Source organism: Armigeres subalbatus, chromosome 1 (genome assembly GCF_024139115.2).
Source record: "Armigeres subalbatus isolate Guangzhou_Male chromosome 1, GZ_Asu_2, whole genome shotgun sequence".
Taxonomy (NCBI): domain Eukaryota; kingdom Metazoa; phylum Arthropoda; class Insecta; order Diptera; family Culicidae; genus Armigeres; species Armigeres subalbatus.
This window is the reverse complement of record NC_085139.1, coordinates 107,267,492-107,287,209: the sequence shown is the minus strand read 5'-3', so window position 1 is coordinate 107,287,209 and position 19,718 is coordinate 107,267,492. Positions and strand designations below refer to the sequence as shown.

Genomic DNA, 19,718 nt, shown 5'->3' with positions numbered 1-19,718 from the left:
TCGTTACACATATTGACGAGTACTCGGTAAAGCACATATTTTTGCGGAATATTCGGTATTAAAAATTACCGATCAAGGACAAAGTAACGATATATTTTAGAAAGCAAAACAGATTGGTAATTATTATTACTGAGGTCAGTATTTTGATTTTATTTTACAGATTCATCGGTAATTGCAATTGCAGAAATCGGTATAATTCTAAAATTTTACTGATCTCTCGGTAATAATTTGAGTTTACAGAACAAAATCGGTAAAAAATATTACCGAGGGGGAATCAGAGTTTTAAGTGTGCATAATTTCATTTTACACAAAAAATCAGTAAAAAGAAACTTTTGCATATTTTTTATGGATATCAATTTTGTGCACCAGCAACACGGCTAAGATAACAATAAGTTACCCTTCTGAAAATATGCCACCGCCGATCGAAATAATCGATTGTCATTTTCACCCAATCAGCAACCGGTACGATAATGACAGAAAATCGGTACAATTTTTATGACTTATTGTCACATCCAATCCTAGCTAATATTTAGCTAAACCACTTTAATTCACGTTTTTTTACTATGATTTACTAATCTGCTAACATTACTAACGATTCAAATAGCAACTCATTTAATTTTAGTTAGAAATTGGAACAATCAATCAAATTTTATGTTTATATTCGCCAAACCACTTTTTTGCTATATCACGATTTCTTCTCCCTCAATGTGGTTGACGTTTCTCCCACATTCCTTACCTACTGTCATTCTGACAGTGACGTTGACGCGCAGCGGCGCGTTATTGTAATAGCGCAGCAGCGCGCCGGCGTAAATAAATGTAGTGTCATGTAAGGTGCGGTTCAAATGGTGATTGGATGTGATGCGGCGCAACGAATGTTGCGACACTCCCCCCAGTACTCGGAGTTACTGGTGCGACGAACTCACGATTGCTCCGACGTACAACACTACTAACTTCGCGGATGGTCTCTCAAGGAGTCCGGTTGCTGACTTCCCCATAGCTCGATGAACCTGTTCATCCTTCAATCGGATGGCACGGCCTTTCGGTTAGCAGTTCCTCGGCATTTTCTCGTCTACGATAATGACGATGTTCCTTTCTGCTACGGGCTTGACGCTGGTAAACCATATCGTCCTTCGGGTGAGTGTTGGTAGGTACTCTGATACCCAGCGTCACCAGAATCGGTTGGCATAAACCTGAGACGTTTTCCAGATGTGCTTGAGGGCGTAGCTACTGTCATCAAACGCGATCGTCTGATAACCCGAGCAGAAAGTGGCTCGGTGTGAGTGACTGAGTATGCTCGTCGTCTAAGGGCAGTTCGGTTAACAGACGTGAGTTGACGATCAGCTCTATCTCAGTCAACATGTTCCGGAGTATCTCGTCTGTGGGTGTGCGTGTGAGTTGGGGGTGCTTGAGAGCCTTCTTCACGGTCTGGACAAGTCTTTCCCAGGCTCCGCCGAAGTGTGGAGAAGCAGGCGGGTTGAACGACCACTTGGTATCGGTGGTGATGAAGTACCCTATCAGCTTGTCCTGATTAACTTGCTGCACCTCCTAATAAAGACATAAAAAAAATGCCGTCAGCTCCCGGCTGACTGCGATGAAGTTAGTGCCTCGATCGCTGACTATCTCCAGAAGGGCGCCTCTTCTGGCAATGAAATTTCGAAGAGCTAGAATACATGAGTCTGTCGTGAGGCTGTGGGCGATCTCGATATGTACGGCTCGTACTGTGAGGCAGGTGATTAAGACTCCACAACGTTTCTCGGCCCTCCGGCCAACAACCACGTTCATCGGCCCAAAGTAGTCGATTCCGATGTAGGAGAATGGGCGGCAGAAAGCTTTCAATCGTGCAGGTGGGAGAGCAGACATTTCCGGTACAGCTGGCTTCGCCTGGCGGTTCTTGCAGAGCTGACATCGGTTTCGTACACGATTGTACGTAGAGCGGAGTTGAAGCACGTAAAATCTGCATCGGATGTCGTTGAGAGCAGTCTGGTGGTTTATGTGGCAGTACCGCTGATGAACACTGGCTACAATCATGTCCGTTACCACGTGACGCTTGGGCAGCCGTATTGGGTATTTTGTACTCTCGTCCACAACTTCGCAGGCGTCTATACGGCCCCTTATACGCAGCACTCCATAACCGTCCTGGTACTGACTAAACTTGTACAGCGAGCTATTCTTCGGCAGCGGCGTACACCTCCGCTTCTTCAGTAGACCGATTTTAGAGGTGAACTCAGCATCCTGCACCATCTTGAAGATCAACGATTCGGATTCCTTCAACTCCTCCTGCGTTAGCGGACCGGTGACGTTTGGTTTCTTCGCTTGCCTCTTTCGCAGATTCGCCGGATACCTTCGAACGTATGCCACGCGACGCAGCAGATCCATCCACGATGAAAAGTCCTCCCGTCGAAAGACTGCAGGCTGCGCAAAGTGATGGAGCACCCGTGGCCGCATATCTTCGGCGGTTTCCTCAAACTCTGACGGTTGCGCTGGCCGCTGTTCGCTCGACTTTCACAAGAATTCTGGTGTTCGGAACCAACGGGTTGAAGGTGACATATCCAGTGATTATTGCCACTTGGTAGCGATCGGCGACGTTCAGTTTGGTCGAGAGCCAATTCCACTCTTTCGTCTCCGTCAGTTCCTCGCTTGACAGCATGTCGTCGACGTAGTGCTCATTGATTATTGCTTCAGCAGCTCTCGGATACCGTTCCTGAAATCTTCGCGCTTTGTGATTTTTCACATATTGAGCGCAGCTTGGCGAACACGTAGCCCCGAACGTTATCACCTTCATCGCGTAGACATCTGGACTTCGTTGCTCGCCGTCACGCCACAGGAATCGCTGGCATTGCTGGTCGTCCTTGTTCACCATCACTTGGTGGAACATTTCCAGAATGTCGCCGGTGACGGCAATCCGGAACTCTCGGAAACGTCGTAGAACCGATGGAAGAGATATGAGTTGATCTGTACCGGTAGGCAGGAAAGAGTTCAGTGACGTTCCCGCCACTTTGGCTGCCGCGTCCCATACGATCCGTAGTTTTCCCGGCTTGTTAGGGTTCACCACGGGGAAGATGGGAAGATACCATACGCGGGGGAAATACTCTGATAGTTGATGGCCATTGAGTGATATCTGTTTAGATGTAAACTAAATAAATGAATGAACCAGAGCTCAGTTTAGGAAAATTTGTAGAACATAAAGTCCATTTCGCTCGAAACTTTTGACAGAGATTGAACACAATTATTGGCAATTTTGACTACTTAGTGTTTTAACCAAAAGTAAGCAAACCGTCTAGTGCAAAAATGTAGATTAGTCCTTCAAAATATGAAGATTTACAACGATAAATGTGCTCAACCACAGCATAAGGTTTGACCCATATATGTACTTAATTGATACTTGATGGGATTCATCTCTTCGATCAACCTACACCAAATGGATTATCCTTCTCCACTACGGCCTCTTTCGGGTTCTTTACTAAATATTATCTTCGTTTGACATTATTCCGGCATACGAATAACGTATTCAGCCCACCGTGGTCTGTCGTGTTGTATAAGCTCAACAATAGCCAGCCCTTTATACACATGGTATAACTCGTGATTCTTGCGACACCTCCTGATGCCGTTTTTCTGTTTACCGCCGAGTATTGTCCGCAGCACCTTACGCTCAAACACTCCGAAAGCTCTCCGATCAGCATCCTTTAACGTCCATGTTTCATGGCCGTATAAAGCCACTGGAAGAATCAGAGTAGTAAACAACGCGAATTTTGTCTTCGTTTGCAGACTACGGGACTTAAGCTAGTTACGAAGTCCATAATAAGCCCTATTTGCAGCTGCAATACGCCTTTTCACCTGGCGGGTAACATCATTATCACACGTCACTAATGTTCCAAGATACACAAATTCTTCTATTACTTCAAATTTTTCTACCACCACTACCACCACCACCACCACCACCATGGACTTCGTTTTGCTGGTATTGATCGTGCGTCCAATCCTCGCTGTCTCTCTCTTAAAGCAACAAAAGCCTCTTACACGGCACGGCAATTAATCCCAACAATACACCTCCGGAAATAAATATAAGGAGTTCGCTAATTTTCATACAAAATGATCATGTTTTAGGACCAATATTCTAAAAATGTGTCCATAATAGAGATTACGCATTCAACATATTTTCCATAAATGTATCAAACTTCTAGGCTGTGAATTTGGCGTCATTCGTTTCAATAACAGCCAAGCATTTCCCACATGCAAATTATAATAATAGCACCTCATGGTAATATTGCAGTATGACAGCATTAAACTGATTCATCGCATAATCATTTTAGTGATCCATCAAGTGCCGCTCTTCTATTTAAGTCATTCTACCTTTCAGTTAGTTGCGCACGTTTCTTTCCTATCTGATGCCATTCTTTTCCATGTTTAGTATTGCGAAAAAGGTTACTTGCTTAGTGTCGTGTACAACTCCACTCAAGAACTACGCCACGTCACTTTGATATATGTATGTACCTACAGCGAGAAAGAACGATGATTGGGAGAATAGAAGTTTCCCCTTTTCACGTGACCATGCAAAAAGTTTTCACTATTTTTGCATGATGCGCATATTCTCGTCATTTTTTCATACGATGATGCGAGCGGGCGGTGACTTCAATGCGAGCAAAGGCAGCGCAAACGTACATAAGTACATTGCACCGGCTCCGGTGTAGTACATAAAACAATTCCATGACCGAGTGGCGTATCACCAGCATACTATAATTGTTTATACAATGCAAAAATGTCAGCAATTGGCTGTGGTATCGGTCAATGTGATTTTTGTTTTGAACATGTAGATAGGGTTGCTCATTTCGAGAGACCCCGTCAAATTCTATAAAGGGACGCTGACCTTTACATTGAGGTCCCAAATTAGGTGATCAAAATGACCATCACCAAACCATCATTATATTGGTTTTGTTTAGCCTATGCCACCCTATCGCACACAAGTCTACAAACCAGGGAGCTGCGATAACGGCACGTGATCATTTGGTTGGTGGGAGCAATTGTGACAAGACCAACCACCATGCGGCCAATACCTAATGCCAATCAATTTATTGCAGAAGCGGCAGCGGTAGGTGTCGTTAATGTGCAGTCGGCGACGCCATTATGTAATACACGGCTCGTTTGCGACAAACATGGAAGACTCGAGGATGGCGCAGCCAAATGAATTCGATTGTACCTACCAACACTTGACACATGTGCGATTGATTGAGGGCCAACAGAATGATTGACCAAATGGCACATAGCAGCACATATGTTGGGTGCCTGTGTCGTTGTCGGATGCATTGCAAGCAGTCAACCGAACATCGTTGTTTTTAATAGGAAGACGATTCTAACTGATTGAAATGGGTAACAGATTTCTCGGAAGCAGAGAATGGATCGTGCCAATCAATCAACTAAGAATGTCTTGAAAAGACACATGAATGCTATTCCGCTGTTAACAAATTTGGTAAGAGACGCAGAGACTAAATTACAAAACCAAAATTTGGATTAGTCTATTCATATGACGAAGTTCATCAAAACATAGGGTAGTTTAGGGAGTTTAATACAGAGGGGTATAGTGTCGGTAGCAGTTGTGTCGACTGGCTGTGAATATCAGTGCGAACTGCCTGTTCCGGTGGTGAAAATCCATCATGATATATACCTCGTTATATGTTATACGAATGCAAAAATGGTAACCTGGCTTAGAAACCTCGCGGTTAATAACTGTGGAAGTGCTTAATGAACACTAAGCTGCGAGGCGGCTCTGTCCCAGTGTGGGGATGTAATGCCAATAAGAAGAAGAGAAGAATCGCGAACGGAACCTGAGAAGCACCAGAGTGGACTCCTCAGTATGTTGTTTGCGGGCTAACTGAAGACCAACTACTTGCTAGCTCGCAGGAGGACATGGAAACTGAAATCAACACCAGTCGTACCAATCCAAAGTTTTAACCAGACCAATTCAGGTCTGAATAAGATCGGAAATAAAACCACACGCATTATTGAACTCACGTGGGCACAATAGAAAAAAGAATAAAGCACCCGACAATCTGGTCTCTATCCAACAAGAACTTAAAACGCCCACAGTAGACAAAATGCAATTTTCACTATTTTTATTCGAGGTGAAAATAACAGTCATGCATATTTATAAATGCCTACTTTGATTTAAACAAGTAATAGTAGGCGTCGGAAATCATGACAATTCCCCAGTAACATTTTGGTTTTATAAGACTCTTGTAGAGCAAAAAATGGTTTTAAAGACCGTTATGAAACCAAAAATGTTACTTAGGTTGCTATAACGGGCGTCGACATTTGTCGCAAACCAAAACGAATTTTCGGGCTATTCTACCAGAGAAGAAGAAGAAGAAGAAACCGTTGGGAATTGTATTTCATATCTAATAAATGTATAAGGAGACTAATAATCAAGGTTAAAGGATCAAGGTTTTCAAAAAGGAACATTTCGGCACAAACATTTCAAAAAGGCAAAAATGCTTTTGTAAACGAAAATTTCTCTCATCGCTGGTGAGCTAATTAGTTCCCACAAACGCAATCCAGTGCCATTTAATGAAGGAGGAGAATTCGCTGCGTATGTGGACTCAAATTAGACCACCATCGACTGAACAAGCTTTTGTTTACAAAAGCTGTTTTTCCTTTTGGTGCCGAATTGTGGTGTAGTTTCGAGACAATGAAGCTATGATTTGTTAAAGAAATTATTCTTCAAGACCTTTTATTGGGGTAGTAGGACAAAAGATCGAAAGTCAAAAGGTCGAAGGGTCAAAAGGTCAAAGGGACAAAAGGTCGAAACAAAAAATCTGAGTCCATCGAAGTTTTGCTAGGCTTCATTTACTTAAATTTTAATTCATTCATTAACTAGTTCTTCACTCATTGTTATCAAAATGATCATTCGAAATATATCATTTTCGTCTTAACATACCATCTTCTAATGAACATAATTTTATTTGTATGTGCTCAAAAGACGATACCTTTTTACGGGAGTAAAATTTGTTTTGAAGTGAATATAAACGAATATAATAAGAAGAGTATAGGGAATGGTATGGAATTGCCCAAAATTGCGTTACATAATTTGTGAATAATATTGTCTCATTTAATGAAGTCAACTAGTAAACGCTAACGCCCAAGACCTCCTTTAGACGGGGTACCTTGATATTTTTTTTTGTAATTTTTAATTAGTTAGATTTCTCTAGTAGCCTTACGAGCAAAGGCGTAAGATTGCCAATCTGGAGATGGCGAGTTCGATTCTCGGTCCTGTCTAGGATGTTTTCGGATTGGAAACATTATCGACTCTCTGGGCATAGTGTATCCATTGTACTTGCCACACAGCATACATACTCATGCAATGGCTGACATAGAAAAGCTTTCAATTAATAACTGAGGAATAGCTAATATAACATAGTTAATAGACCTCTTCATGTTTTCAAAAAGTATCAAAAACTCAACCGGTCAGCCCAGAATCACAATTCTTATGCTAAAATAAGCCTCCTGTCAAGTTTTCAGCTAATTCGGATAAAATTTCGAGGTGGCTCAAGTCGATTTAGTGTTTTTGGGCTATTTTCAATTTTGAAAAAAATCTAACAAGAGATATAAATGCCGAAAACCATCGCAACAACCTCTATATGGAAGCTTTTGGTGTGCTCTATAAGTCTTGTGAACATTGCGATTCGTTCCGTTCATGTTTTGACCATGTTAAAGTGATTTTCAAGCTTATATGTGCATAAAAATACTGTTTCAACTAAAAGTCCTTGTTCTACAAAATGCTTGAATTTATGGTAAATCATTGCTAATTTAAAATATTTATTTTCCCCTTTTTTCTCTGGACATTTGAGTAATATAACTTCTAATGTTCGATTTACCGTTAAATTCTTAAAAATCAGAAGCTGAACACTTGTCACAAATTTGCACGTTGGGATATCGTCAAACAAGTTGTTCGAACAAATAAGCTTTAATTTCACTTGTTACTACGACGCACTAAATGGTAAAAGCATACATACATATTAGAGTGGGGCGTCATGGTCATTTTTTCAAATCAATGGTTTTTTGAAGCCATTCTGGGTCCTGAACAACTGTGCAGAATTTGGGATCGATTGGTTGCTTCCTCGCTTTCCGCATCGCGTTTGAAGTTTGTATGGAAATTAGTATGGGAGAACGTATATTTTTGCATTTCTACTACTAGAGGTTTCAGTTCATCGTAAACCAAGCGGCACATTACGTTAAAGTATAACCCAAAGGATGCCGAAAAACTTTGCTGAAGAAGGCACGTTGCTGGAACGTCCACGAAAAAAGTTATAACGCTTCGAATATTGAGTGTTCAAACCATATGCAAAAAATCGTTTATTCTGCCAGCACTGCCGTACTACGTAGACCAATAATTTAACTGAGTGTTATTTCATAATAATTGATCTTATAGGGCTTTAGAGCTAATGGCAGCTATCCGGAATTATTTCACAAAGAAAAAAATCCGACAAGAATGAAGATGGGCTTTGCTTTTCGATAACCATAGGTTGTCCGGTAGTGCTGGCAGAAACATTGATTTCTTGCATATGGTTTAAACAATCAATTTTCGAAACGTAATAACATTTTTTGTAGACCTTTCAGCTGCGTAACTTCTTCGGCAAAGTCTTTCGGCATCTTCCAGGCTATATGCTAACGTATTGAGTCACATGATTGATTATAAATTGAAACCGCTAAGAGCAAAAATGTAAAAAAGTACGTTTTCCCATACTAATCTCCATGTAAATTTAAAACGCGATGCGGCATGCGAGGTTGCAACCAATCGAGCCCATATTTTGCACAGTTGATTGGGGTCCCAAAACGGTTAAGAAAAACCTTGATCTCACTTGATCGGACGAAATTTGCGTTTTCCCATACAACTGCGCCCCACTCTAATACATATGGTGAAATGAACCAAATTTGGATAACGTTTGTTGTAAGCATCAAATATCATATGATTTGATTTATGTTTTATTCGAATAGTTTGTTTAAGGAAATCCTCGCTTCGGATCATCAGCTTCTGATTTTTAAGAATTTAACGGTAAATCGAACATTAGCAATTATAATACTCAAATGTCCAGGGAAAAAAGAGGAAAATAAATATAATAAATTAGCATGATTTGTCAAAAATTCAAGAAATTTGTAGAACAACGACTTTACGAAGGAAGAGTGTTTTTATGCACTTTAAAGCTTGAAAATCACTTTAACATGACCAAAACGTGAACGGAACGAGTCGCAATGTTCACAAGACTTGTAGAGCACACCAAAAGCCTCCATATAGAGGTTGTTGCGATGGTTTTCGGCGTTTATATCTCTTGTTAGATTTTTTTCAAAATTGAAAATAGACCCGAAACACTAAATTGACTTGAGCCACCTCTAAATTTTATCCGAATTACCTGAAAATTTGACAGTAGACTTATTTTAGCATAAGAATTGTGATTCTGGACTGACCTGTTGAATTTCTGATACTTTTTGAAAACATGAAGAGGTCTAATAGTTAAGTAAGTAAGTTGAAAAGCAGGCCAAGTTCCAGTTGGAATGTAGAGCCACTGAAGAAGAAGAAAAGAAGATTTAAAAAAGTTTTTTATGTCGATCGATAATATAAACCAGGGGCGTCTCGTGGAGTTTTGCTACACCTGTTCTACCATGCTGATAAAAAAATCATCAAGCTGAGTGGTTTCGAATGAAAGTTGGGCATTTAATCTAATATTACAACCTTTTCTTGTACAACTTAACCAAATATTAGAAGAAAAAAAACAATTTAAATAGAAAAGATTTACAAAACAATAAATGACTTATTTTTCTCTTTTGTTACAAAAATGTTTTAAATTTAGATGCACTTAAAATTTTAGACTCGGAAATCGTCTAAAATCTAACTTGGTGACAGTTGGGCAATAACTGGATATTGCTCAGAATAGAGATCTTTCATATCGGCTCATTTCACCATTCAGGGTACGCTGGTCCCATCGCCGCTAATATTTAAACTCTCACATATTTTGTTGCTATGAAAGAAATGTTATTAACCATTATTAGTATAATAATTATAGTATATAATTATACAATTATTGTTTGATGTGACCTCAGATTGTGACGACCAATGAGTCACATTTAGAAACTGAAATGTGTTCCAGTTATTTAATTTTTAAAATTTAGTGAAAACTATACCTTTTTCTCTATGTTGATTGATTTTGAGTATTCGTAAAAAAGCATTATTTAAAGTCTCTTTTGAAAACGCAAACATTAATTTAATATTGTTCTTGATGTATTGCATATTCATCACGTGAAAAAAGAAAAACAAACTGTTTCTAATCATCGGCGTGAAAGCGTGCGCGGTGCGCCTTTCGGCAAAGCACGGCCCGACACTACGATCGAGTCTATCCGAAGGTGCGTCGCGTCGTTGATTGTTCTCGCAGCGCGTCAAACGGGTTCAAATAGCAGAACAGAACTTGCATCTAAACGTGCTTGCTTCGCATGCGAAAGAGGATGATGTGAGAAAACGGAGAAAGCTGGCAACGCTCACGCTGGTTCTCTGCCCGCGGAGAACGAGTGAGCATACCAAGGAGGAAATTATTTCAAATCATTTGTCATGACGCAAAACTTTAAATTTGACTTCTGGCAGCGCTGCTGTTGGTTCTTCATTATAGATCGCACGACTGGCAAAAGCTTTCTATGTGATGGGGTGTGGTTTTTCAGAGAAACACACATTTAGCTGCAATTTGACTGTACGCCAAGCATGTGGCGTTAACTTGATCTGCCTACGAAATATTTTGTTTCTTTAGATGTTTAGATGTTAAAATCATTGTAAATTATTTATATATTATAATTAATTGCCAAGACATTAATTTCTTACTTCTGACCTAAAAATGGTTACCTGTTCCATGAACAGGTAGAACGTATGGACGAGTCGCCCCTGATATAAACTTCAATACTTGTTCAAACCTGGTTAAAAATTAATTCTAAACTAGAAAAACAAAATTCTAAAAAGATGAAATTTATGAAATCGTGAATTTAAATTTGTTGCCTAAAACGTGAGCGAAAAACCAAAATTTGAGTTTTAGATGGTTAATAACCTATGATTAATAGAATGAAGCATCCACTCTCTGTCTATTTGACTTTTTTTCTGTCAGCCTTTTGTCTCTTCGATCTTTCGTCCTGTCGACATTTTGACCCAGTTATTTTTTAAACCTTCCTTCCCTTTAACATTTTGTCATTTTTTCGACCTTCTTCACCTTCTTCTCTCTTTTTGTCATTTCGATCTCTTGTCCTTCTGACCTTTTGTCCTCTCGAAATTTTGTCCTTCGACCTTTCGTACTTTCGGCCTTTTGTCCTCCCACCTTTTGACCTTCGACTTTTTGACACAAATACCTTTTATTGTGATGTTGAATCGTTTGGCAAAAAAAGTTCCTCTTTGAAATATGTATAGGATCATTGCCTAAGGTCTCCTCTATGAGACCATGCATGTTTCAGCTGCATCTATCCGCAACTATACGAGATTTTTAATTTTGTATAGGACAACAACAAACCCTCTAGGACATGCAGATTTTTGATAAGTGGGTTGATGATAATAAGAGGATGTGTGTTCCGCTTTTCAGACTCATGTTTGTTAGAAGACACTCCCGAGTAGATACACTTTGATTAGCATAAATCATGCTCTGTACTTTGGTTGAATTTGAACTCCAAATGGCTCAAATGCCACCGCATAAAAAAATATATTAAAAAGAAAACACGTTACCGGTAGTGTTTCCTAACCATGATGACAATAATGGTCATTGTTCAATTGGAAACACATCTCGGGGACGTCCTCAGAACGCTCTTGAAAGTTGCTCAACCAAAACGGCGGAATGAATGCAGAACTGTTTTTAAACAACAATCTTGAAAAACTAACATTTGCTGCAAACATTTCAGCAAACTCTGCAATCACAGCAGAGGATGCCAACAAATGCTTCAGCCATTCACAGGCATTGGTCATATTTGTGGATCTAAATCTGTCCGAGTGGAAAAACATTGTCCTTCGAGATGCAGTAAACACCTTACATAAAGATTGTTTTCCAAGTATTTATGCGTTGAAGCAATTCAAGAAAAAATCGTTCCAAAAAATGTATCCACATCTGAAACATCGGCAAAGGTATATCTTCAAGAAATGCTTATTCTAACAGCAAGTAGCATCCCCGAAGTTGTGCAGATAACTCAGCATACTAAAGCTAAAACAAATTTGGAATGGATGGTAGTTCCGGACATAGCATTTACAAACAGAAGTTTTGAAGTGAGAACTATATCGATGAATACCTTTTTTCGATCTGCTTCCCATTATACAGAAAGGAGAAATTTTGTGACACAATCCTCGTCCAGGTTCAGACCGATCAAATTCATTTTTGCTAGAGAAGAAGCATTATTTTAGAAGAGCAAACTGTAATGGAGTCTCAGATCAACGAATTAGTTCCATACGAAGAATGTTTGAATGGATTCGATCTCCATGTTTCCCGATGAAAACAAATTCTATCCTTCCTGTGCGCGTGCAAGAGAAACGTCAGCGAGCCTTATTTTAAAGATAGAAGTTCAAAACTTGGTAGGTTTGAGAATTTGAGGAATGTAAGAATATAATCCAAAACCAGTTCAAGACTGAAATAGGATTAATTGTCGACAAATCGAATGGTACTTCAAACGACGGTAACACACGCGCTAACTTTCATCTTCTCAGTGACTGAGTCAAATTGTATTGCCCTTTCTTTTCTTCCCACGGAAATTTTACTCATTTTCCGTCAAAATTAGGACTATATTTAGTCCTAATTTTGATGGAAATTGAGTATCCGTAATCCGTGGGAAGGAAAGAGATAAAATTTGACTCAGTCACTGAGTAGTGAAAATTAGAGTGCAGCAAGTACATTTTTCTCTGACCCTGAAACCAGTGCTTCTGTCACAGGAATTAACGCGAGTCTTATTGTGAAATTTGCAAAAGTAGTTGCTAGTATAAAAGCTATTGATAAATATTCTCAAATATCTAACTTTACTACAGGAAACAAGAGATCAATATCTACATTTGTACTGTTGGTATCATATGCCAATGTCCATACATTACGGATCCGGGCGTAAATCTTGATGGTTCATGATTTGGTGATAAAAACCCAAGTATTTAAAAGTAGCGTTCAAAGTTTGACTTTTTTGAAACACGAAGATTTCACACGAAGGGCGGCACAGGAAAAAATTTCGAAATCATTTTTTTTATGCCATATGTCTTAGAAATGCATGAAACGTTGAGATGTGGTGTTATCTCTTAAACAAATTTTTTGAGTCCCAAAAATTTTCGAAGTCCCAAAAAGTCAATTATCCTCATTTTTTTTTTTTTGAGATGACACGTGATCTTGACGTTTTTATTTCAAAGACATTTGGCATAAAAAAATCAATTTCTAAAAAGTCCCAAAAAGTTATTTTTTTCGAAGTAACACCAGGTCTCGACGTTTCATGCCTTTCAAAGACATTTGGCATCAAAAACGAAAATTCTATTTCGAAATTTTCCTGTACCATGTACCACCTTGGGAAATTTTCGTGTTTCAAAAAAGTCAAACTTTGACCGCTTTGGTCAAACCCTTAACGAAGTCCGATTGAGCTGAAATTTTGCATATGAACTTTTTTGAGGAGATGAAAATATTGAGCACTTACCCGTTTGTTCAAAAGAATTGACTTTAGGACTTGGAATTTTTTTTTTCGAAATCGATTTTTTTATGCCAAATGTCTTAAAAATGCACGTAACGTCGAGATCTGGTGTTATCTCGAAAACAAATTGTTTGAAAGACATTCGGCATAAAAAAATGTTTTCAAAAAAATCCCAGCCCCAAAAAAGTCCCAAAAAGTCAATATTTTTAATTTTTTTTTCTGGATCTCAACCAGATCTCAACGTTTCATTACATTCCCTTGGTATCCTAATTGGGCCCGGATTAGCTGGTAAATTGTCTGCATAGACTTATAGTCAGAATCAGGGAAACATAACAGCTCCATCTACAAGAAAGACAACATGCTGAAGTTTTAGAACTTTCGAGCGATAAGCGATGGTACACCCTACTGAAACGTGAGGCCACAAACGAAGATAAAGTACATGCTAGTGGGCGGAACCGGACGCGATAGGGTAGACGGGGATACTTTCGAGGTGGTTGATGCATTCGTCTACCATTCATCTATCCTTGCTAACGGCTGATAAAAAAAGTTGGTTGCGAAATACGAAAACGCATCATCTGCTGAAGTCGGGCCTGCTACGAGCTGCAGAAGAAACTGCGGTAAAAAAATATTCACACCCGCACCAATTGTGTCATGTAGAGTAGAGTGGGGCAAGAGTGCGCGTGGGGTAAGAGTACGTTTTCAATTTTTTGAAGTTATAAAAAAAGATAAACTAGCAGCACTGCATCAGTTTGATAGGTATTCTGACCAACTATTTTCATGTGAATTGTAAACGATTTGAATAAATAACAAGGGATAGATAGTTAATTTTCTAGTCATTTTGCTAAAAATAATTGTGTTTTCGTAACTAGTATTACAATACCATATATACGTTCAATCAGGTGAACATTGTACCATTTCGATAACCTAAAGTACTCTACTTTGTGGTGCAGAACATTAATTCGGTTGGTTGTACAAGAAGTCAAAACCATTAACTGAATAAATTTTGGAGCTGTGGGGTAAAAGTACGCAGGAACGGGTGGGGCAAGAGTGCGCATATGAATCTTCAAGTTATGATGTCAAACCCGTATCTCCGGCCGAAATAAGGCTTCTTCCAAAGCGTAAAGATCCACAACTAAGAAAAAAAGGATAGAAATCGAAAATTATTACAAATTCTCCCTTTAAAGATAAGTAATTTGGTGTTAGAAAGGACTTAGCGAACAAAGCACTGAAACGAAATAATAAAATTGTATTTGGTATTGTTTTCACCTCAACATAGTCCGAAAACACAATCTCATCTAAATGATAATCATTCAATCAAAAGAAACATCCATAAATTACTCAACGCTGAGCTGGGAGGTTTGCGAGATGTATAACGATTCATAGAATTTTTAGAGGATTCATACAAAAAGTGTAAGATAGCAGGGAGGGGTGATGAAATGGTCAAATTTTCCGTTACGTAATTAGTGATCTCTCTTCAAAAAAATCCTTTCTCAAGCTACGGGAAACATCGTATATTTTTACCTCTGTAGTTTTTTTTGTATATAATAAAAAATAAAGTTTTTTCGTATGAAAGTTCATATTTCTAGGACCCCTCCCCCTTTCAGAGTTACGTAATCTTTAAACATTCTATAATATACTTTCAATAAACATCAATTAAATGTTATTTACTCTTATTTTTGTTAATATATACTTAAAATACATGATTGGAAAAATGCGTACTCTTACCCAACCCGATGCGCACTCTTACCCCACCGGTGGAGCAAAAGTGCGTTTTGAACATGTCTTGCAATAATGGATCTACTAAAGCGAATTACAATAATTTCAATATGTTTGCCACTGGGTAACATATAGGAAGAGTATACGAATCGTCGACATTGATATGATATGCAGAAGCTTGCTTCATAAGGGCTACATGATCGACTGAAAACTAAGTGCGTACTCTTGCCCCACTCTACTCTATAGAACACTCATAAGACCAGTGCTCCTCTACGGACATGAGACTTGGGCTTGGGCCATGCTCGAGGTGGACTCATTTTTGCTTTGATCACTGGTCGACAGGTGGAGCATAGGTGGCATAGATTATGGAAAACAATGTAAAGCGTTCATCATTAAAAAAAACATAGTTAGAGCTATCTCCTATAAAAACCCTTTGCTTGGAAGCAAAGTCCTCTCTTTTGCTGTTAAACCTGGAACGTAGTAGTAGTGCGCGCGTGTATAGCATCGTAATTCGAGGTTAGAATTTGGAACCGTACCTCATTTTTAGTGGAACATTTAATATTCTTTTTGTCTCTTTGTTTAGTGATTAGTCCGTGTTAGTTACTATTAAAGCACGATGATTCGTCGCTATTAAAAATAATCGAAATAATGTGTCCGGAGACGGACTCCGGACACGAAAATTCAACAACCCGCCAAAACTGAACGGTGGGTCAATGTCCAGGACTCAGGAAGAGATACTTATCTGCTACAGTCAAGCAATGCCTCAAGTGTCAACTAGAACAAAACCGCAAGTAAACTATTTCCAAGACATGACCATGTAACCTTATATACAATAAACTAGAATTAAGAAATGGAGCCTAATGAATAGTACTAAAAAGCAAATCCCAGTCTATTAAAGATTTCCACTAATTTTCTATTTGTGCGTTTTCTCCGGGCCTTCAAAAAGAGCCTTCAAGCCTCTACATTCTGGAGTTTTCTCATCAGACAGGAAAGTGTCTTCAAAGCAGAGTTACCATTAGCCGTTTCTATTTGTCCAGTCTTTCTACGTGTTCTCCACTTGTTAAACAAAATCTGTATTGTCCTACTCACACGAGTAACCACGAGTAAACTTTTCGTAATTTTGAAGGAATTTCATTGAGTTTCTACGACAAATTACTCTTAAGTATCTTTGCATTTACTTGTTAAGTATCTTTGCATTGTCCATGAGAAAATCTTCAAAATTCACGGAAAATTGTTCAAAGGGAAAGAAATGGTCAAATGTCACTTAACCGTACGTTAGGCCGAAAGGCTTATTAAGTCTAAAATGTCATTCGGCCGAAAGAGACATACGACCGTACTGATAATTTGGCCGAAAAAGACGTTTGCCCTAAAAGATTGTTCGGCTGAATAGGTCATGTGGCCGAAAATACCGTTTAGCCGAAATGATCGTTTGGCAGAAAGAGCCAATTTCGCCGAACGAGTCATACGGCCAAACATATTATTTACTAAAATGGGGAATACCGTAATTCGACCGAAAATATCGAATTGACATTTTCGGCTGATTGGCCTTTTCTGGAAACGACTATTTCAGCTAAATTAACCTGTTCGGCCAAACGACATTTTCGGCCGTATGTCCATTTCGACCAAAAGACATTTTCAGCCAAATGGGCGTTTCTGCCAAACTACCAAAGACTATTTAATTCAGACGTTCCTGTTTGTTCATGTCCCATACAAGAGCTCATTTTTTAAGGTGATTATACAATCAATCCATGTGGTGAATTTCAAATTCACCACACAGTTTTCTACTCCTATTATCAAAAGTTCAAAACCAGCGTAATATTTTGTGTACAATGCTGAAATTAAAGTCGATTGCTTAGCATGAGTAATCAAACGATCTACAGATGTTGTGATCCCCATGGGCGTTGTTGTTCTCTCAATTCGTGAACTTCACTATCGCTTCACTATCACAAAAATCACTATAAAAAGCACGTGGTTTCCAAGATGGCCGATTTGTGGCTTTGTTATATAACCACCTTAATTGCTCATGATTCATGAAGTACTAGAGTAGAACATTTAATAACCGCGTTTTATGATATCACAGATGAACGTTTTATGAACAGATTAACTAGTACTTCTTGACGTGTTGCTAAAGCAATTTGCCAATTATGTATTATGTAAATCAAAACATCGGATTTTTTCTCGGAAATTGGTGAGCTTATAAGATGCCTACCTACCTATACCTATTGTAAGATGTCATATTTGTCTAAACATATTTCTTGCTTTTTAGATGTATATTCATTCTATAATCTAATGAATATTAGTAGCGGCAACCTACATAGCATACAACAATTTGGTGATGCAAGTGCACAATGGAAATAATGAAGCATTATATGTGGCTCCATTTTTCGCTACGCCGGTAAAGGAATTCCTACCCGAGCAGGAGCGACGACCTCGATAACAGAAATTGGTATGAACTAGCCCTGCATAAGAGGTAAAATACCAAAAAATAATACCAAAAACTTATATGCAGAATATTTGAGACATAACATGCTTAGGTATTTCAATACCAAACAAATAATAATTTGTTAATCATTTGGTATTGAAATAGAATTCAATAACAGAGTATGTTATAGCTTAAGTATTATGCATATTAATTTTTGGTATTATTCCTTTGGTATTTTACCTCTTACACAGGGCTAGTTCATAAAAGAGTATGGTATCAATAGCAGAATTCCGCCTGAGGCTGTCAAATAAACGCAATAGATAAAAAAAACTGAATTAGATATTGTTGAGCCAATTTCTCCTGCTTAGGTATAGGTTTTCTAGGACTTCTGGATCTGGAAAAATATCAATTATTTTTTTAAACCACCTTTTCGGCCAGATATTTGACAGGTTTTCAAACTAGGAAAGGGCTGTTTAGTCAGTCAGTCGGCTGAAACGATTATTAGCTCTAAAATGGTTTAACCGAAAATGTCTTAAACCAACCGACATATAAAGGGACAAAGAAATGAACTGGTGTTTTGGCCGAAGACATTGTTTGTCGGAACAGGTCATTAGGCCAAAAAAGGTCTTTTAACCGAAAATGTAATACTATTGGCAATCTAATTTTCCACAGTCATAAATACTTACTGTAAATTACCATTTTCGCAAAACTTTTTCGGTAAAATGACAAGTTCAGCCAAACGAAACTTTTTGGCCAAATGGCCTCTCTGCCAAAGACATTTTCGGCCTAATGACCGATTCGGCCAGACGACTTTTATTGGGACAAACGACATGTTCTGCCAAACCGCCTTTCCCCGTTAAAAGAAATGATTTCATTTGTCATCAGACGAGTGAGTACCAGGTGAGTACTATCCCCTTTAATTCCACCACTTATTTCTATCTTTGCAGTACTAACCAAGTACTAACTCCTCTTATACAAGTGTTGAACGAGAAATTATTTGGTATTCAACGAGAAATCCTTGTAAATTTCCAAAAAACAATCCTCGGAAATTTCTCAAAAAATTCTTCGGAATTTCCTTTGGAAGCTCTTAACCTTCGGGGACTCGCGCCGTTGTAAAAAGTACAACAGGTTCGAGAAAAGCACGCTTCTCGTTCACAACACAGGCGGGACTGCGTGAGCAGTCCAGGATGAAGCGAGTCCCGGAAGGTTAAGAGTATCAACCGCTTTCGACTAGGCGTCATAATTAAGATTCTATTTATTAAAAAAATGTGGTGGCGCATTTAACCCATTTAATACAGTTCTCAAATTAGCCTAAACGTGGACAAACGCATAGGATTGCCAATTCGGAGATGGCGAGTTCGATTCTCGGTCCGGTCAAGAATGTTTTCGGGTGGGAAACATTTTCGACTCCCCGGACATAGTGTATTCAATGTGCCTCCCTCACTAGGTAGTACATATTCATGGCATGGCGACTGAGCTAACTGAGAAAATGCTAATAAAATACCAAGTTGAAAAGCAGGTCAAGTTCCAGTTGATAAATGTAGAGCCATAGAAGAAGAAACAGAAGTACAGTCTGGTACTCGATTTGTGGCATATTACAGCGAAATTTTTAAACACCCCAAGCTTTCCTTTATCAGGTAAGAGAATACGTGTTGCGTTGCGTTGCGTTGTAACGGAGAATTTCGTAGATTGCATACTGATAGCTGTCATGTATATTCTTTAACTTTCTTACCCCAATTGCTTATGGATTTCCATTTGGGATTTAATGGAGGCTAGTTTCGGTGGAGGTCCAAAATGATAAAGCATGAAAGCTACCATTGCCGGCCACGCCCATCTTCTCCGTTACTAAGCAAAGGGAAGGAAATGTTGATATGACATCAACTTAACGAGAGACCAGCGACTCACCGACGCCCTCATAGATGTCAAG

At 38.9% G+C, this 19,718-nt stretch overlaps 2 protein-coding genes across 3 annotated transcripts in view; one reads left to right on the top strand and one right to left on the bottom strand.

Moving 5' to 3' along the window:
- Window positions 1–19,718, top strand: part of LOC134204484 (torso-like protein) — a 169,604-nt gene that overhangs the window by 107,103 nt on the left and 42,783 nt on the right. The window lies entirely within an intron of this gene.
- Window positions 1,234–2,445, bottom strand: LOC134206405 (uncharacterized). Its single transcript, XM_062682120.1, has 2 exons — window positions 1,588–2,445; window positions 1,234–1,545 (listed from the first exon to the last, which is right to left on the bottom strand). Exons 1-2 carry the CDS (start codon window positions 2,443–2,445, stop codon window positions 1,234–1,236), a joined length of 1,170 nt encoding a protein of 389 aa, XP_062538104.1.